The sequence below is a fragment of the Sorghum bicolor genome, chromosome 4 (assembly GCF_000003195.3).
Source record: "Sorghum bicolor cultivar BTx623 chromosome 4, Sorghum_bicolor_NCBIv3, whole genome shotgun sequence".
Classification (NCBI taxonomy): domain Eukaryota; kingdom Viridiplantae; phylum Streptophyta; class Magnoliopsida; order Poales; family Poaceae; genus Sorghum; species Sorghum bicolor.
The window spans coordinates 68,322,033-68,343,204 of record NC_012873.2 but is presented as its reverse complement, the minus strand read 5'-3'; the positions used below and the strand labels follow the sequence as shown (position 1 = coordinate 68,343,204).

The 21,172-nt window shown below is 44.5% G+C and overlaps 2 protein-coding genes across 2 annotated transcripts; both read left to right on the top strand.

Annotated features, from left to right (window-relative positions):
• Positions 746-4,023, top strand: LOC8056251 (oligopeptide transporter 1). The gene is made up of 2 exons (XM_002454790.2): positions 746-1,386; positions 1,470-4,023. Exons 1-2 carry the CDS (start codon positions 812-814, stop codon positions 3,121-3,123), a joined length of 2,229 nt encoding a protein of 742 aa, XP_002454835.1. The 5' UTR covers positions 746-811; the 3' UTR covers positions 3,124-4,023.
• LOC8056250 lies at positions 4,871-11,010 on the top strand. The gene is made up of 6 exons (XM_002454789.2): positions 4,871-5,043; positions 5,134-5,336; positions 6,969-7,079; positions 7,166-9,360; positions 10,194-10,267; positions 10,347-11,010. Exons 1-6 carry the CDS (start codon positions 4,950-4,952, stop codon positions 10,448-10,450), a joined length of 2,781 nt encoding a protein of 926 aa, XP_002454834.1. The 5' UTR covers positions 4,871-4,949; the 3' UTR covers positions 10,451-11,010.

Here is a 21,172-nt window from a genome sequence, read left to right as displayed (position 1 = left end):
CCTCGTTTGGATGTTGTCGGATTCACCTCAATCCACATGTGTTGGAGTGAATTGGGGTGTAATTTAGTTTAAGTTCCACCCCAATACATGTGGATTAATGTGAATCCGACTACATCCAAACAAGACCTTATTTGAGAAGATATGGGAGAGACATTGGTGGGCATGAAAAACAGAGAGCTATTTTGGGGGGAGGGGTCGAGCAACAAAAAAAAGTGGTCCATGTGTTTTCGTTTTATGGTAGTGGGGAGTGAGATTAAGAGATGGCTGGAGATGCACTATTACTCAACAGGTTTTGTGGCTATTTCATTTTGTACATTCTAAATTATAATTAAGTTGTTTTGTTTTTTCTAGTTATAAAGTTCGATCTTTTTTTTTTTGAATTTCCTTGATTTCGAGGGAAGCTAGAAATGCTTAAATAACGTAGTGATGAAAACTAGTAGAATCGTGTCTGCCACTGCCAATTTGGGAACGGACGGCCGGCGCGGGCTTCTAGCAACCGCTCCGGTGTACGGAGTAGAGGGAAACAGGGTATGTCTCACATTATCGCTCGACGGCGAAGACTGAAAAAACTCAAAACGTACAGCGCACGTGGATTCAAATATAGCATCCTATTTTGGGGAAAAAAAGATTGGGTGTAGGAAAGCAAGCCGACGTATACTACAGATCGACGTGGCGCTCAACGCATGCAAGGCGCGCGTGCTATTCGGAGACACAGAATTATTCTCGGCGGGCGGCCAGCCGGCCGGCCGACGTACGACCGGTCGTCGTCCTAGCTAGCTAGCTATCTCTTACCCCGGCCGACGCGACGACGATGACGACCGCCGCGGCGAAATACTCGGAGAAGGAAGAGGTGAACGAGCACCCGATCGAGGAGGTCCGGAACACGGTGCCCATCACCGACGACCCATCGGAGCCGTGCCTGACGTTCCGGACATGGGTGCTGGGGATGTCCTCCTGCGTGCTGCTCGCCTTCGTCAACGAGTTCTTCAACTACAGGTCGTCGCAGCTAAGCATCGGCACGGTGCTGGTGCAGATCGCGTCGCTGCCCATCGGCCGCCTCATGGCGTCGACGCTGCCGGAGCGTGTCATCGGCGGCGGCGGCTGCAGGTGGTGGTCTTTCTCCCTGAACCCGGGCCCCTTCAGCCTCAAGGAGCACTGCCTCATCACCATCTTCGCCGGCGCCGGAGCATCCGGGGTGTACGCCCTCAACATCGTCGCCATCGTCAAGGTGTTCTACCGGCGGCAGATCAACCCGTACGCCGCCATGCTGCTGGCGCAGACCACCCAGCTGCTGGGCTACGGATGGGCTGGCCTCTTCAGGAAGTTCCTGGTTGATTCCGCATACATGTGGTGGCCAATGAACCTTGTGCAGGTCACGCTATTCAGGTGAATTAATTTCTTCTTTCATCTTGTTTTCGAATATGAACATTTGAATCTGAACATGAAAATTAATTAATGACATTCTTCAGAGCCATGCACGAGGAGGAGAAGCGTCCCCGCGGCGGCGTGACGCGTCTTCAGTTCTTCATCATCGTCATGATCTGCAGCTTCGCCTACTACCTCATCCCCAGCTACCTGTTCCCGTCGCTGAGCACGGTGTCGGTGCTTTGCTGGGTGTACAGGGACTCGGTGACGGCGCAGCAGATCGGGTCCGGCCTTGGTGGCCTCGGCGTCGGCTCCTTCGGCCTGGACTGGAACACGGTGGCCGGCTTCCTGGGCAACCCGCTGGCGTCGCCGGCCTTCACCATCGTCAACGTCATGGCCGGGTTCGCGCTCACCACCTACGTGGCGCTGCCGCTGCTCTACTGGAGCGACACCTACAACGCCCGGCGATTCCCGCTCATGTCGCCGCACGTGTACGACGACGCCGGCAGGCCCTACGACACCGGGCGCGTCATCAACCGGGACACCTTCACGCTCGACCTCGCCGGCTACGACGCCTACAGCCGCATCAACGTCAGCGTGCTCTTCGCCGTCAACTACGGCATCGGCTTCGCGAGCCTCATGTCGACGCTGTCGCACGTGGCGCTCTACCACGGGAAGGAGATATGGGAGCTGTGGTGGTTGCAATCGTCATCGGAAGAAGACGTCGACGTGGACGTGCACACCCGGATCACGAGGCGCAACTACAAGGCCGTCCCCCAGTGGTGGTTCCACCTCCTTCTCGCCGTGGTTCTTGCGCTGTCGCTCTTCACCTGCGAGGGCTTCGGGCGGCAGCTGCAGCTCCCCTACTGGGGCCTCCTCCTGGCCTGCGCCATCGCCTTGGCCTTCACGCTCCCCGTCGGCGTCATCTCCGCCACCACCAACATGCAGCCGGGGCTCAACGTCGTGACGGAGCTCATCATCGGCTACCTGTACCCGGGGAAGCCGCTGGCCAACGTGGTGTTCAAGACGTACGGCTTCATCAGCATGGGCCAGGCGCTGGCGTTGCTGTCCGACCTCAAGCTGGGCCACTACATGAAGATCCCGCCCAGGTCCATGTTCCTGGCGCAGCTCGCGGGCACGGTCACGGCGTCCACGGTGCACTTCGCCACCGCGTGGTGGCTGCTCACCACGGTGGAGAACATCTGCGACGTCGAGAGGCTGCCCCGCGGCAGCCCATGGACGTGCCCCGGCGACGACGTCTTCTACAACGCCTCCATCATCTGGGGCGTCGTGGGACCGCTGCGCATGTTCGGCAGCCTGGGCAACTACTGGCAGATGAACTACCTGTTCCTGGTGGGGCTGCTGGCGCCGCTGCCCGTGTGGCTGCTCCAGCGCGCCTACCCGCGCAACCGCGTGCTCGCCGCCGTCAACCTGCCGCTCGTCTTCGCCGGCGCCAGCGGGCTGCTCCCCGCGCGTAGCGTCAACTTCCTCATGTGGGGGCTCGTCGGCTTCCTCTTCAACCACGTCGTCTACCGACGCCACAAGGCCTGGTGGATGCGACACAACTACGTGCTCGCCGCGGGGCTCGACGCAGGAGTCGCCTTCATGGCCGTCCTCACCTTCGTCGCGCTCGGATACTTCGACGTCTACGGTCCGCAGTGGTGGGGAGGAGTCGCCGACGACCGCTGCGACCTGGCCGCCTGCCCCACCGCGCCACGAGTCGTCGTCGCCAACGGATGTCCGCTTCAATTCCGGTAGTGGCGTACAGTAAGCGGCGGCTTCATCTGTCGTCTGTCGTCGTCGCTACACGGTCGTGTCGATCGGGTCCCATCCCATCACACCACACCCTGCATCCCCATCATATCCAGGGGCTACGTACGCAATGCAAGCTCGCCTGCTGCTCGTGCTTTGGTGGGGCAAGGAATGGTGGGAGAGCGATGTGAGAAAATCACGCGCACAGTAAATGGCGACGTGGCACCGTGGAGGGGTGCGTTTTGGTATCCAGGAATAATGCCTTGTTAGTTCACTTAAAATCCAAAATTTTTCTTATCAAAAAAAAATCCAAAATTTTCTATTATATTGAATCTTATGACTTATGCATGGAGTATTAAATATAATTAAAAATATAATTAGAGCAACTCCAACGGTTTTGCATTTTTTGTTTAGCAAAACATAGAGTTCGCCAACTCACAAATAAAAATGGAAAAACTAAAATGAGGTAATCTCCAACCGTTTTCCATAATTCTTTTGCAAAGTTAGAATTATGGATCCACTTGTTGCTCGTGCTTTTTTCCTCGCGCACCGCAGCCAGTTTCGTATGGTTTTTGTTTTCCTTCACCTGGTTGCCGACGATTACATCCAGCTGCCCAGCAAGTCCTTCTAGGCTAACTAGCAGGCAGAACACCGATGGATTCTAGGTCGCTGGAGACTCCACCAAGCTGGCAACTGGAACTCCGATGGAAGATGGCGACACCACGGAGCAATCACGCGGTAACTCCGACGGCGGCGCGTGGGAGAAGTAGGCGTGCGGAAGAAGGATACGCGCGCGGAAAGAGTCTCTTCGTCGCGAAAAAACACTAATGCCAAGCCTCACGGATTTTTGCATATATGTACAGTTTGATCCTCAATTTGCCAAGCTGACAATTTTGTCAAAGCCAATTGCCAAACCATTGGAGAGTAACTTTTGCCTTTTTTCCCAAAAAACAAGAATGTCTAACTCAATTGCAAAACCGTTAGAGTTGCTCTTACATAGTTTTTCTGTAATTTGCGAGACAAAATTTTAAATTTAGTGAGTTTATAGTTAATACAAACAAAAATATTACAGTGTCAAAATTTAAAACCTTTTTATGTAAACCAGGTCTAAGATAGCATATGGTAGATATGTCATTATTAAATATCTCTAACAACAACAACAACAACAACAACAACAACAACAATAACAATAACAATAATAACAATAATAATAATAATAATAATAATAATAATAATAATAATAATAATAATAATAATAATAATAATAATAATAATAACAATAATAATAACAATAATAATAACAATAATAATAATAATAATAATAATAATAATAATAATAATAATAATAAAATGATTACTATTTATAAAAAATTTGAATAAGATAAACAATCAAACAAGATGTTTAAATATTCTGAAAAGTAGAATATACTCCCACCATCCTAAATCATAAGACGTTTGACTTTTCTGACCTCAAATTTGACCACTCGTCTTGTTCAAAAAATTGTGCAAACAAAGTTAAATTTAAGTCATTTTTATAGAACTTTTATTAATAAACCAAGCCATGACAATAAAATTGAAATTTTGTATAAAATTTTGAATAGGCGAATAGTCAAATTTGGTGTCAAAAATATCAAACGTTTTATAATTTGGAATGAATTGAGTAGATAATACTAGTATAATATTATTATTAATATAGATTAGAAGACTGTTTGCTTTGAGTTATGTGCTCGGAAATCGGTCGGCACTCGGCAGTCGTTTCATTTTCTGGGAGAAGCGTCTCCATCACGAGCGTACACATTGCAATTCACCCCCAAAGTTCGCCGGTGTTCGGGATGCCGTCCCCCTCCTCCGCGGAATGCCTCGCCGCCCTCTGGGTCGCTGATACCCTCGCTGCCGGTCAGGCCTTCGATTTCGCCGTAATAAAGGGTAAGCTACCAGCCTTGATCGCGTGTGTCGCGCGCTCGGTTCCCCTTCACTCCTTCGTTCACTCACCTAGGGTTCCTGATGCTCCGCCAGCGCTGGTGGGCGCCTCGCCTGAGCACTTCATCGGCGCCCCAGATTCCTCGCGGGAGCGGGTGGCGCTCCGGTGCCTCGAGGAGCATGCAACCTTCGCCGATGCCGACGAAGGTGGTGCTGCGGTGGCGCCACCACCTTCCAAGATTCTTAGGGTTGACGCCGTCCGCTCTTGCGAGGACTTGCTGGCTGAGCTCACCGGGCAGGTATTTAGTGCCTATGCAACCATGTGCATTTTCGTTGTGGGTGTTTATGACTTCTGGTTTGTCTATCCATTTTATTAAGAGAGGAGCTTGCATTTCTGTTAATTTTAATTATTTTATTTGCCCCGTCACTTTTGGAACAATTCAAAGGTTATTTGTTGTAGCCACTTGGTTTCTGTTTTGGTTGAAACTGTCCTGGTTTGTGATTGATAGAAACTTTGTGATAGAGCAGGGAAATTCACTAAAACTGGGAAGCCTGTGTTTAGTGAGGATCAGAGAATGCATAGATGTCATTTTTGTTTTCTAAACTTAATAATCTGGACAGAGTATATGATCACAAGCTATTCTTGTTGACCAATGCCATTGTCACAATGGTTTGAAAGAAAAACAATTGTGATAGATTTGTTGCGTTTTCATTCCATGACGGAAACTGAAATTCACATTTTAACATTGACTATATATTTATATATCCATTTTCAGCTAAACTGATTCAAAGATCTTCAACAAGTAACTGAATTTGTAATTTTATTGATGATTCAAGAGTGATCATATGATGTGTAATCATTTTTTGATTTTCTTCATCATTATGATATTCAAATTGTGGAGTGTACTTCATCAAAAGTGCGAGTTAGATTTAAATTTGTGGAGTGTACTTCATCAAAGTTCACCGATGCCCATCTTGCAGCTCTTGCTGCCATCTTTGGATGTAAAGCTGATGACAGCGTGTAAGTGCATTCAGTGAATTGTTAGCTGGTCTGACGGACAGCCGTGTATTGGTTGGGGCGTTCATTTTATTTTGTCTCCATGACGTGGTCGTTTAGTCCTCTGGTGGTGGTTGTTTGTAGTGATTGGTGACGCGTCTTTAGCTAATCCCTTGCTAGGCATGCATGTGTTGGGTTGGTGAGAAGGCATTCTGCATCTATCCCTTCTATTATTCACCTTTTTCGTCTTAATTAATGAAATGACACACGGCTCTCATGCATAGTTTGAGAAAAAATATATGATTCCGATTTTCAAAAAGAATTACTGCACTGCTTTACCATGAAATTGTTCAAAAGCTCTATTTAGTGCCTAAAGATAGGGATATCATCTTATTTGTCATTCATCGCATAAGGGCTTCCTCAACAGTATGAGACAGCCATCTAGCTCATTCATGCCATGTCATTGCCACTTCATTATGTGAACCCCACATATAAATGATTTTTTATTCTAATCTTCTCTCTTCCCTCTCTCATTCTTTATGAGTGGCCACAAACTACCTCTTTTTCTGAGCGAGATAGATGTTGAGATAAGAGATAGTTTCTTCTCTCTCTCATCTTCTCTCTCTTTCACATCAGAAAAGTGATGACATGAATTCCTATGAGCTAGCTGAAGTGGCACTGTTGGGGATGCCCTAAGAAGTCATGTATACCTACTGTGGAAAATTTACAAGTATGCGGTTACTGGCTAGTGTTTATTGATGCTTCTTTGTGATTCAAGTGTAGCTTGGCTTATCATTTGTGAAACAATCGTCAAGTATTTTTTAATTTTGTTTGGTGTCTTCCAAAACTAAGACATTTTGCAATTTGGTTGTCATGAAGTCATTCCCAGTTTCCAGATTCAAGGTATATGTTACTTAGAGTGTAAAATTTGCAGGTTGGAAGCTCTGGAATTCTAGATAAGGATATAATTCTGCCTTTTAGACAAGATATTCAAAACTTTATTTGTATCAAGAAACCTACACTACCAGAATCTTCTTTGGAATTGGTAAGTTTCAAAGGTATTTTCAAAATGAAAAATTGGAGGTCTCCCCAAAAATCCAAAATATTACCAAGCTGTTGTTTTATATGCAGCTTGGAGAAGTGGACCCAGAGATCCAATCTAAGGCTGCACCATCATCAGTGGAGCAGAATGGTATTAAGAAACATGGCAATCATCAGTCCTTATGCAGTGTCCACCATCTTAACTCAAATATTGATACACCTCCCCCTATTGCCAGTACTGAGCTTCATCCTGGGAATTTAACAAATTTAGTCATCAACCTTGAAAAAGGTAATTTCAAGCAGTGTCCAATCGAATCAACTGTTGATCTTGATAAGCCACTTGAAACAGACAGAAGGGTCTACAATCAACCATGGGAATATGCTATAAATGCTGCTAGTGTTGGCACAAGGGCTTCAGAAAAGGATCCTTCTAATGTGGACAGCAACATGTCAGGTTCTTCTACTAGCTGCAATGCGACTTTGCAGGGAAACATTGCAGAACCTTTATCAAAGAAGAGTATGGTAGATGAAACTACTGTGGTTCAAGCACAACCTTGTAAAGGAAAATCACCAAATCCATCAGATTATAATAATGTGATAAAGAAACCAAATGATGATGGCATCAGTTACCAATCATCGAAGGATTCCAGACATGAAAGCAAAACCTTGCAGGCTACGATGACTCCAGCTTTTGACAGAAGCTGTGATGTTTTACCAACCAATACATCTGAAGCAAGCAACTTGCCGGAGCCTATTGCTACAGAGGATACAACAATGGTTCAACAGCCGCATAGCTGCAAAACTCACCTCAATCATCTGCAGCATGACAGTGGTCAGCAGGTATACCAAGACCTGGATGGCACCGCCAGCATTCAGCCTGTTGAAAAGTATTCCATTCATGAGGAATCAACTCTGCGAGCTACTAGCGCTATACCCTCTGTAAGCTGCAATGGTGCTATGCAAGAAGACAGATCTAAAACCAACTATCCATCGGGCAATTCTACTGAGCATCCTGCAATTTTTGAAGAGCAGTACTGTGACAAGTCTCAACTGAAAGTTAGTTGTGCCGACAAAAACAAACACACTCTGCATGATGATGCTACCATGTTGGGAAAGAACAAGGTCGTCTGTGGTGGTCTGAATGTGCAGGGTGCTCCAGAGTCTCATAGCTGCAAACTAACCTTGCATGATAAGATTTCAGAAGCCCACTGTTTATCTGATCAGAACATTGGAAAGAGCACAGATGACATCCAGAAACGTAGTTTCAATATATCTGTTTCAATCTCTTGTCAGGATGGATACAAAAAAACAGCAAGACAAGATTCAAACAAGGAAACCATTCGGAAAACTGTGGCAGTAACATCACATGCCCATTCCTCAGATAATAGTATCAGTGGATTTGCTGCTGCTTGTCTGCTGTCAATGAGTGGCAAAATTCCATTATGCAGCCAGGATCAAGAAGCCAATGATTCCCTCAGGGTCTCACCAGAACAAAATTTATGCATAAAATGTGGAAAAGGTGGCCAGCTGCTTCAATGTAGCAGTTGCTTGTTATCTGCTCATGAAAGCTGTTTTGCTTCATCATTGACATTTGAAGACCCTAGACAGTTATATTGCCCAGTATGCATCTGTGCTAAAGCCACTGAAGAGTACAAAAAAGCAAAGAAAACATATATTGAAGCTAGGAAGAGCCTAGCTGCTTTCGTTGGTGCAGAGCAATTGCTCAAGCAACACGAGCAACAAAATAGCGTTAGTGAAACCACAGTTGATGACCTTGCTCATGAGGTTGAAGAGTCTAATCGGCAGCGGAAGAAACAGAAAATAAATGTTACAAGTGATGCTTGTAATGAGGTAGTCATTGAAAAGGCATCTTCTGTTGGGAATTCTGATGTGGCACCCATGAATGCTTCTGTGCTCCAGGACAAAAGCAATCAACTTCAGGATGCAGAACAAGACCATTTGGAAAACACAGAGGCTCATGAGGGAAGTTCATCTCAGAACAGATGCAGTCCTGCTGCAAATCCAGAAGTTGAGACTGACAAAGAGGATGGCCCCACACATTCTCATCACCAATCTAAAGACTCTGATGAAATAGAATTTACATCTTCAAGTGACTCTGGCAAGCCATCATCACCCCCTTGGCATACTATTAAGCATCACAGAGCAAGACTACAAGAGAGGGAAGCAACAGTATCAAGTAATTCTACAAAAGCGTTTGGGCAGAAGGATCAACACGAGCCTTTACCATCAAGGAAACGGAATTATGCATACGCACCCAAGCGTTAGTAAGTTTTTGAATGATGCTAGCACTTCTTTCCCTACTTGTATGCACACTTACTGCAGTTTGCATAATGCAAAAAGTTCTTTCTTTTTCAAGAACGACTCTATTAGTTTAAAATCAAATGACATTAAGCCCGCTGATTTGGATGTGCGATAAATAAACCTCTTGTAGATAAGGCTCTGCCATGGGCGTTTGCTTAAACCATTAGTTCCGCTATTTGGCATTCTTAGTTCACCCTCCTTGAATGGCATGAGTAACATTCTACTGCTTCACTTTTAGATTGCTTCAACTTGAATGTCTTAAAATGTTTCTGATATGACATTATATAACGTCATCATAAATTCATAATGATATGATATCATCATAAATTCATAACGTTATCGTAAATTCATAATGATAACATCATCATAAATTCATAATGTCTTCGTGAGTGATTTCACATTCGTGACACTATCTACATGAGTTACTATGATTCGACTATTCACGCTAATGTAGTAAACGAGGAGTTTTTGTGAGGTCAATCATTTTTGTGAAGTTTTGTTTAGGCTACTGAAGTTAGTTTGCACAGGGGGATGATATAGCCAATGCATTTTGTTCACTTACTACTTATGGAGTGATGAATCGGCACATCTGCTACCCTCTGTTGGGTGTCAATAATTGTTTAATAAAGTACTGAACAATAGCACCTTTAGAACAGTTTTATTGTCATTTTTCAGTGATCTGTTTATATTGATGAAAAAATATGTATATGAAAATGTACCATTTTACTTACGTAAAAAAAGGCACCATTTTATTTTGTGTACTTTCTTCCAATAACTGAGCATGTCCATGTGGCAGTTCGAATCCTATTGTGCTGACTGGAAGGCGACCCCAAGCTTTATTGGACAGTAAAGGAAGAAGCAGCTCTAAGGGTAATGATTCTTTTGTTGCGGGTTTCTATTTGATTTGCTCGCTCGTACTAGATATTTACTTTTCATTGTGCTGATCCAGGAAGCAATGAAAAAATTCACCCCACGGGACAACGGGCCTATTCCGTGGGTTCAGATACTGGAACACGGCAGAAACGTGTTTCACAGGACACGCCTCCCATGTGACCTGAGGGTCAAGTGGAGGAACATGGAAAATAGAGGAGACGCGTGACGCTGACAGTTTCACCCCCTGATCTAGCCAACAATCCACGTCTAATCCTTCCCTGACCTCATTGAATATCCTCATGTAAGAATGTAAATGCATTGTGCTATATTCTCGCCAAGTAGGGACCAGAAAGTTTTCGTCGTCCAGCAGTTGATGTTCATGGATGCTAGTTAATTTTGGATCATTAAGAAACTAGGAGAATTGTTTTTCTGTTGGGAAGCTCGTCGGACTGTCATCCAAGCAACATCAGGCCGTTGACTTTTTTTCCCAGTTCTTTTGCGCTATTTTGATCTAGTGGCATCGTTTTTTCCTCTATAACTTAGAAATAGTTTTGTGGTCGCTCCTAGTTATGGCATGGCGGGTTCTGGTGCGCAACCAGCATGCTCTTACTCTTAAATTTGGTCAAAGACGCATTGATGGAGCAGGAAATAACGGTAATGGTGTCATCGTTGTGAACGATGATATGTGACACGCTGGGCCGTGTCTAAAATTTATGATGGACTACTTCCTCCGTTTTAAACTACAATGTTTTGATTTTTATACATATATTGTTATTATTATGTATTTAGACATAGTATATGACTAAGTGCTTAGAAAAGTGTTATGTATCTAGAAAATTTGACTCCTTTGGAACATAGATGTTTTGTAGGCAATGTATAGAATTTCACATAAATTAAGTTATTTTCACATATAAAGCACATATGCCTAAGATCTTAGAGCATCTTTAATGTATGGAACTATTTTGTTCCTATACTGTGATGTAAATTTACATGTTAAATTGGTCAAAATTTGCTAGTATATATAGAAACATATCCTGACTCTATACATGTGACCTATACCATTAAAAAATTTATAATCTGCTCAACCACCTCTTCCCTGTCTCCTATCGTCCTCCTCCAAGCGCCTTCTCATTGCTCATAAGGACATCTCAGCCTCCTAGCGTGGCTCCTCCAACGTCGCCTCCATCCTCGTGTAGCCGGGCACCTCTATTCGCTTCCTTCTCACCGGATCTAATGGAGCTGGCGCCAATGCCTAGAGCCTACTGTTGCCTCGATGTATGCCGCCGGGAGCCTAGAGCCCGTCGCCGCTCTCCTCCTATTGCCCTTTCTCCCCATCCACGAGGTTGTTTGATGTTGGATCTGGTGACTAGCACCATACCTATCTCAATCAAGGCATGCCATCAGTCTTATGCGGAACCGCAGAGGAGTCTAGAACTAGAAAAGATTTGCATTTATGAAACAGTGTAAATGTGCCTCTTCGTTTCTCCTTGGGTGAGCCTAAATTAAAGGTGATTAAGGAACCCTAATGCATCCAGTGGACGATTAGGGGGGGGGGGGTAGGCCCTTGCGCCCTCTGTCTCCGCCCTTATGGAGAGACTCTAATCTTAATAGGACTTAGTCTATCGAAGAAAACTTATTAGAGAGATAGATCCCTATTCCCTCTAGCCTCGGATCTAGTGGAGGCAGAGGGCTGTGGCAGGAGTGACGACGGCCTCTACTCCAGACCGTCCTACGCGATGCATATGTTGTTTATACATATATATTAGCTAGGGCGTGCTTCGCTACACCCATGCCTATACGCATATATAAGAGCATCTCCAAGGGTTTTGCAAACAAACTTTGCATTGCCCTATTTGTAAAAAAGAGTAGAAAATACCCCTCCAATGGTTTTGCAAATAAGTTTTGCAATTTGGTTAACTTTGCAAATAGAGGTTAAGGCTTTGCATATATGCAAACCTTCCCACCACTTTGCGTCTACAATTTCGGCCTTCCACGTCGGACTCTGTCCCCCCGGCCCCCCACCCCGCGCGATTTCTCTACGCCCGTCCGCCCTCCCTACCGCACGCGCCCGCCCTCCCTACCGCGCGTGCCCGCCGTCCCTCCAGCTGCCGTACGCGGCCACGTCGGCCATGGCGCAGGAACAGAGGTGGACCTTCCCTCGTGGGGACTTTTCCTCGGAGGTGGACGGAGCCGAACTGACGCGAACGACGAACGCGGCCTGGGCAGGGCGGCGAATGGCGCGAAGACCTGGGCTGAGCGGCAACTGGCGGCGACCTGGCCTGGGCGGCGACTGGCCCGCATGACGTACGTCAAAATGGCGTGAAGGAAAAAAACGTGTAGGCGCGATCGGTGAAAAAAAAATTCAGAGATGGGGTCCACACTTTGGGTTTGCCAAGTCTAAATGCAAAGTCCTTTGGAGTTGGACTATTTTTAGACTTTGCAAATGAGTTTGGGACTTTGCAAATAACAACAAATGCAAAATTCATTTGCAAAGTCTCTTGGAGATGCTTTAACATGTACATATTTGATTAGCGATTTTAGAGAAGGAATGCATGGATAATATATGTGTGGTGCAACAGCCAACAGTTGAAGGAAACAAGAAAAAAAAGAAAATAAAAGAAAAGAAAAGAAAAGCAAGTCCCTTCACACAGCAAAGAGGCATAGCGCGCTTGTTCAGGTCTTGTTTAGATGCGAAAAGATTTTAGATTTTGACACGGTAGCACTTTCGTTTTTATTTGATAAACATTATTTAATTATGGAGTAATTAGGCTTAAAAGATTTGTCTCGCGATTTACAAATAAACTGTGCAATTAGTTTTTGTTTTTATCTATATTTAATGCTTCATGCATATGAGACACAAGATTCGATGTTACGAGAAATCTTAAAAAGTTTTTGGTTTTTGACAAGGCCTCGTTCCTTATGCACACAAAGTATCAATCATTAATGGTGGCTGTTATGGACTATAACGTTCTTTACGTAACCAAGTCCATTATTATTATATATGCATGTCGATCTTCTTCAGTATTGCATCAAACAGGTCATTGAGGGTGAAATTTGTCCTCCTCTCACTCGAATTGTCCGCCGTTGGATCTGGCTCCCTGACATCGGGACGTGTCCGTGGCCTGCCTGCTGGATGATGCGCCAACCTCTCCCGGCCCGCTGCGTTTCTCCATTGGTGCGGACGTGACGTGACACTGAGGAGTGCGCAGTGGCGAAGCTAGAGCAAATTAGAGGGTGGTGCACTTGTCTTGTGGGTGCATAGATTTATATTATACCGGGTGCACATATGGTGAAATTTTACAAAAATCTATTGTTTTCACGAATTTTGGGTGGTGCATCTGCACCCGCTCTCATATACATAGCTTCGCCCCTGGGAGTGCGGGTATAGTGAGGCCGAGTTTTATGATCCGGTTTTTAGTATATCCACGTTTTGAAAACTATATAGAAGAATTTTATTAACATATTTAATGTGTATGGAACTTTAATAAAATTTCTATTGAAACTAAACTGACAACCAGCTAGCTTTGGGTTCTGCCATTGCGGCCACCCATGACGCCATTGGCGCTTTAATTTCATGCCTGCATGCCCTCGATCGATCACTTCGTTTCTTCTAGCATCTTCTTCTGGATATGTGGCAAATTAAACCATGAAACTTTTGAGTTGAAATTTGTATGTATTTCTATTAAAATTTGTTAATCCTATAACTTTCCTTACATAGAAATGACTTGTAATTTTTAGTTTTGAAAGCTGTTTTGTATTTCTGTTAAAATTTATTTATCCTCTAATTTTCCATACATAGAAATGATTTGTAAATTTTAGATTTGAAATCTTTTCTTTTGTTATTTTTCTGGTCCCTTAGATCTGCATCTTATGGTTTCTGAAATTTGGGTGAGAGCTGTTTAAATTTCACCCAATTCCTGTTGGTTTGAAAATTTGTGTGAATTTTGGTCTTTGGTCACATGGGTGAATGTTTGGCATATTGCATGTGACATATGAGTAGACAGAGCCTTTTTTTGTCTGTGCATCCGTTTGAATGAGAAATGAATTTCTTGTACGAGGCACTTAGCAATGTCATTCTCATAGAACACACTTTAATTTAGTCTCATGCCTATAGATCTGTGTGGCTGACATGGCACTTTAGGTAACCAAGTCTACTTTGCAGGTCTTCTTCAATATGCATTATTATTATACATGCCATTGAGTACACAGTTTCATCTGATCAAACACATCATTGTACTTAGAATTATTGTATCTTCTCTAGGGTTGTAAAATCATGTATGGTAGAGGTTGATTTGATTGGGCCTTTTGATGGGCTTGTTTATACTAGTACTTACTTGAAAAAAGTCCACGTTATCTCCCGTCAACTTTCGTGAAAGCTCGTTTTTCTTCTCTGAATTCTAAAACCAAACAAAATACCTCTCTCAACTTTTAAAACTATTCATCTTACCTCTCGGGCCCTATTTTAAATGGTTTTGAGGTGGTTTTGCCTTTTTCTTTTTATTTATTTATTTTGACTTAATCTTTAAAAATCATAGTAAATTACAAAAAAAATCATAAAATGGCAAATCTAATTTTGTTAGACTCCACATGAAGAGATCTACACAACAATATATAATATGGCATGCTCTAGTACAAAGTTTTTATTGTAGATTTATATCTATACTTTTCTATAATTAAATAGAATAATTCATAGTTGCAGTTTCTCTGGTCCAATTACGGTGAGATTTTTAGGGTAGGCTAATTATTGTATATTTAAACTGTAGTAAAAATTTTATACTCATTGGATCATGTATAACTTAGTTATACATTTTATTTAGGTTTAGACTTGTTAAATATAAATAAATCAATAACGAAGCTATACATGATCCAATGAATATAAAATTTTTATTACAGTTCAATCATAGAATAGCTAGCCTACTATAAAATTTTCGTCCTAATTGGATCATAAAAACTACAACTATGAATTATTATAATTAATTATAGAAAACATAGATTTAAAGTCATAACAAAAACTTTTTATAAAAGCATCTCATATTATATATCTACTTTGTGGCCTACTCATGTGGAGTCTAAAAAGAAATAGATTTTCTATTTTGTGATTTTTTTTCTGTGAATTACTATGATTTTTCAAAGATTATGTCAAAAATAAATAAAAAAGAAAAGACAAAATCGTGTTCAAAATTGTTTATAATAGAATCAGAGGTAAGATGAATGAATAGTCTTAAAAGTTAAAATATATATTTTGTCGATTCCCGGCCGGAGTCGGCCTCCGATCTCGGTTCAGCTGATATCGGCCTGCGCATGCATTTATTGCTGGTATCTACTGTATTGAGACCTCGCAAGCGCTGAAAAAAGAACCTCCGATCAGTGCGTGTCCTCCCAGAACCGGCAGTGGTATACAGAGGAGATCGAGGCAATGGGAGCTAGCAGCTAGACTACAGAGGAGAGGAGAGGAGGACGGACGTACGTCCTCCTCTCCTCTCCTCTCCTCTCCTCTCTTCTCTTCTGTAGCCTAGCTGCTAGCTCCCATTGGCTCGATCTCCTCTGTAGGCCTTGTTTAGTTCACCCAAAAACCAAAAAGTTTTTAAAATTTCTGTCACATCGAATCTTTGGTACATGCATGAAGCATTAAATATAGACGAAAATAAAAATTAATTGCACAGTTTAACTATAAATCACAAGTCAAATCTTTTAATCCTAGTTAGTCTATAATTAGATAATATTTGCCACAAACAAACGAAATTGCTACAGTAGCGAAATCCAAAATCTTTTCGCATCTAAACAAGGCCGTAGTTCAGCTGCGATGAAAACAGGCAGGGTATCTCTCTATCAAATCCTATCAAGGTCTTGTTTAGTTCACCCCAAAACCCAAAAGGTTTTCAAGATTCTCCGTCATATCGAATCTTGTGCCACATGCATAAAATTTTATATATAGACGAAAATAAAAACTAATTACACAGTTTGCCTGTAAATCACGAGACGAATCTTTTGATCCTAGTTAGTCTATAATTAGACAATATTTACCACAAACAAACGAAAATGTTACAGTATCGAAATCCGAAATTTTTTCGGAACTAGACAAGGCCCAAATCCAGCAGCCAGCTAGCTAGCTGTTCCTCAATGCATGACCACATTTTTTCTTGAGAAATTAAAGTCGCAATCGCAACGGACTTGTCGTTGTCGGCGGATCACGCTTTAATTTGGCACCCCCAGCCATTTGTATGTTTCATCCCTTTTTCTCCTTACACCAGATTGGTATACCCACCAACTCGGAGACTTGCAAGACTAAAATGCCAACCATCAGTTTTCTGGACTGCAGCTAACTGTGGAAAATGAAATCCCTCCTGTTTCTGCACTGCAGCTAGCTGTCCGACGACGAGCTGCTGTAGTATATATATCTACTCTTCAAACGTCATTATAGTTAGGCCTTGTTTAGATCCAAATTTTTTTTGGATTTTGACACTGTATCACTTTCGTTTTTATTTGACAAACATTATCTGATCATGGAGCAACTAGACTTAAAGATTCGTCTCGTGATTTAAAGGTAAACTGTACAATTAGTTATCTTTTTTATCTATATTTAATGTTCCATGTATGTGCCGCAAGATTTGATGTGACAAGGAATCTTATAAAATTTTGGGTTTTTGGGTGTATCTAAACAAGGCCTTAGTTGGGGACAACGCCCCCCCCCCACACACACAGCTTTACTAACAAAAAAGGAGAATGATGAGGTAATGTATTGTGTGTAACCCTAGTTCTCCAACCTAATTAATAATATATAACAACCAGTCGCGTAGCAGCAGTAGCATATATAACGACCGTCGTGTACCTCTCTCGCACTCGCACTCTGCACTCTCTAGCCGGCACTGGCACCTGGTGGCTCCTCGACCGGCTCGTTCCGGCAAGCATCCACATGCCTGTTCTTCTTGTTTCCGCTCGATCGCTCCCACCCATCATCATTGACTCTAGAGTCAAGATCGGAAACTCTCCCATCAGTACACGTGTTCTTGGTTTGCCGCATGCAAGCGCGGATCGGAGCAAGCTCCCATCCCATCCCATCCCATCTATATATCCATCATCCATGGCGATATAATACTCCAATAATCCCGTTTGCCGCATGCAAGTATATATATAAACAATTTATTACCATGCATGGAGCAAATTGATAATGCATGCATGAAAAAGCTGCTATTGCACAGCACGGTGCTGAAGAAAACCCAATCAATCAAACTGCTCCAAAATCAATAATAATGTAATTAAAAAACAAAAGGAATTGGCGGCATAAAGGGGGCCGGTCAAAGAGTTCCAAGATATGAAAACTTAGGGTAGCTTAATTGATTAGATTTTTCCGAGGTTAAGCTCTATTTCAAAAAGTGCTCTATTTTTCTAAATTTAGTCTAGTATTTTATGATTTAGCATGTTGACTATTTTTTCCCGTGGTAGATGACCGTGACTTTCAACATTGGGGCGCACATGATGACTAATGAATATTAAAACCTATCGGCTTGATATTTTAAAATTGTTCATTCCCGTGGTAGGTGACCACTTGTTGACAACGTTAACGCGGTGCATTTGTTGACTCGTGAATCTAAAATCTGTATTTCAAAAGTGCTCATAGTGAAGTAGAATATGTGTTCGTTTGTAAAAGTGAGTATGCGTGAACGCCTACATCTATAATGTGATTCATAATAAAAAAAGGTGATCATTGAATTATAAATGCTAGTCAGTACGTTCAGTAAAATATCAATAAGTTTGTGAGTGTCTAAATCTATAATGTTACACAAGTATTCTAATAGAACCAAAATTTCAATAGATATATGTTTGAATATAGTAGACAAATAAATTTGTATAAATCAAAGTATTTATTGTAGTTGTATTATTTCAATTTTAATTGTCTAGAGGATATTAGTATACATATATAACAAGAATTTATTTATTATACCTTTTAATATAAACATAGACTATTAAACACTATATATATTATAAAAAGTTTGGATTATTAGAGGGGGCCATGGCCCCTAGCATATATATATATATATATATATATATATATATATATATATATATATATATATATATATATATGGTACCATAATAAGGGATACCCAAATCAGAGCAATAAAAAACGCAAAGAAACATACTAACCGCAATCATCAGGGCCTCGGACGCAAGTTCCGACTCGCCCGACCCCTCAGGGCCTCGGACGCAAGTTCCGACTCGCCCGACCCCTCAGGGCCTCGGACGCAAGTTCCGACTCGCCCGACCCCGTCCAGGCTCGGGCGCCGGACCCCACTCCGCCTGAGCAGAAAGACTTCCACCGCACGGCGCCCGTACCCGCGACATGACAGACGCGACGGCTTCCATGCCGCGGCAGGGCAAGGCGATAACTATTCCAACCACCCTGGTCACTGTGCCCTGTGACGTACTGCCTCACAGTAGGAAGGGAGTGGGGGAGGTTAATCGGCACCACTATTTGAGGTCACTTCCCACTATTGACAGCCTGCGCAGCAGTGCTGGCGACCCGACCCCCGCGACTCCTACAGGGCTCGGTAAACACTCTACAGGAACAGCCATGCTGCCGACCATCCCCCAAGGACGAGATGGACCAGCTTCAACAGGGTCGGGACTGAGGTTTCACCAGTCAACAGAAGAAATCTACTCTTGTAAAAACCTGTCTTCCCCTTGAGACTATAAAAGGGGAGCCAGGGTTCACAACTGGATGACACGCACAGGTCCAGAGCACACACACACACACACACACACTCACACGCACAACACTCTTTCATAGAGCAGCAATCCACACTCTGTCCATCACCAAGCCGAGACCTGGGGCACACCCCTCTCTCGCAATCTGCTTGTACCCCCTACTACAAGCACCCTTAGGTGCAAGGTTATACAGGACCCTCGATCGCACTGGACGTAGGGCATTCTTGGCCCGAACCAGTATAAACTCCCTGTGTCTCACTTGCATCACCATCCAAGCTCGGTCGGTCACGCAGACTTATACTTGTTAGTGCCTAGACCACGAATCTAGACGCCGACAGTTGGCGCGCCAGGTAGGGGCCTTCTGCGTGACATCCACCTGTCCCTACTGGGAAGATTTGGATGGCAGACGGTTTTCACCCGCTCCGCCGCGGCACCATCATGATGTTTGGGAGTTTGGAGTTCATGTCCCTCGGTTCCGGCTACGACATGATCCTCCTCCCGCCTCGTGGGGATGTCGAGCCTGCTCCCGAGCCGATCCCACCACAGTCAGTGCGTGGGAGACGCTCGGGACACTATGCGGGGGGCTCACGGAGGGGGCATCAGAGATCTAGAATCTCCGACCCTACCACTGAGGCCAGGATCCGTCCGGTCCTCCCCCCGCATATTCCTCACCAGGTCGCCCGCTCCTCCGGCCCAACAGGCACTAGAGGAAGGGCTCGCGGGGCATCAAGCTCCGCCCCCAGGACCAGCAGAGGATCATCGTGGCCACCCGTCCCACCCCGTTCGAAGGGGAAGGCACAGCCCGCGCCCGTCTCCCGCAAGGGGGACAAAGGGGCCTCAACGTCCCGTCCTCCTCCACATATGGATGAAGGAGTAGCAGCGGCACCTCCTGAGTTACCTTTTGGGCTCAGAAATGCCGCCGCCACCTACGCCTCTTCCGTGAGCACTTCGTTAAGTGCGTACGCGGAACTTCCAGGGCACCACTTGAGGTCTGCACTGGACCTCGTCTCCACACCGCCCGTCTCGTCCTACCCAGAGGACCTCACCTCGGGCAACGACGAGTGGGCTGGCGCTGATTTCTCCGGGTGCGGCGACCCGGAGACCTTCATGCGTTTCTTGGAGGCCAGCAACTATTGTCTCTGCTACTCTGACTCCGACGACGGAAACTACGACCCGTCACGAGAATGCTTCAACATAGAAGTCGGAGGCACGCCGCATAGCGCCCAGGGGGACGCAGGGCCCTCTAGGCAAGAAGGGTCGTCACAAGCTCACACCCCCCTGGGAAGGACCTTTCGTCATCGCCGAGGTTCTCCGACCAGGCACCTACAAGCTCGCCAATGAAGCAGGGGAGGTCTTCAAAAACGCATGGAACATAGAACAGCTGCGTCGCTTTTACCCTTAGAACTTTTGTAAAAACTTTCGTTTGTTCATCACCATGGAGGAATAAATGAAAGTTTAAGTTATATGGCCCTTTTTTATCAGGGAGCCTCGGACCTGTCCAGCAGAGTCCGAGCCTCCCTCGGGGGCTACATAGGGGGGGAACCCCCGTGTCAACTGCAAACCTTTTTCCTTTTTTCGCGCAAGTTAAAAGAACTCCGACCCAAAGTCCGTCTCCCTTTCTTCTCTTAGAAAGTTTTAGGAAAACCGAAATCTCGCCCCACAAACCTTAAGGCATGAGCACTAGGAAAGGTCAGCGCTCACGAGCCAGAGACCGCTCCTACTCACCTTAGATTCGGGGGACGGATTTGGACTTCTAAAAAACCACTAAGGGAAAAAGGAAGAGGACTCAGGATTGGGGTTTCTGGCTATCGCAAGGAGCTTACCCGACCTCGCGCTGCCGAGGTCGGATCGGCATAAGGAAAAAGAAAACAGCTTAAAGAGCAATTACACAAATATCTGCATTCAACATTAAACATTGTATAATACAAGGCCTACTGGCCTCAACACCCACAAAAAGAAAAAAGAAAAACTAAGAATTCTATTGCCCTATCTACTCAGGTCCTTAAGCCCCGAGGGGGGGAAGCTCCACCTCGTCGTCGAAGAAGGTGGCCAAGGCATCTCCGGGGGCAGCCACGGCATCCCCAAGCCTTTGCACCTCATCCTGGGCCTCAGTCTCATCATCCGGGAGAACGTAGCCCTCACAGACTGCCGGCAAATCAATGCCGACATAGTGAGAGCTCACCACCGCCAGGGCTT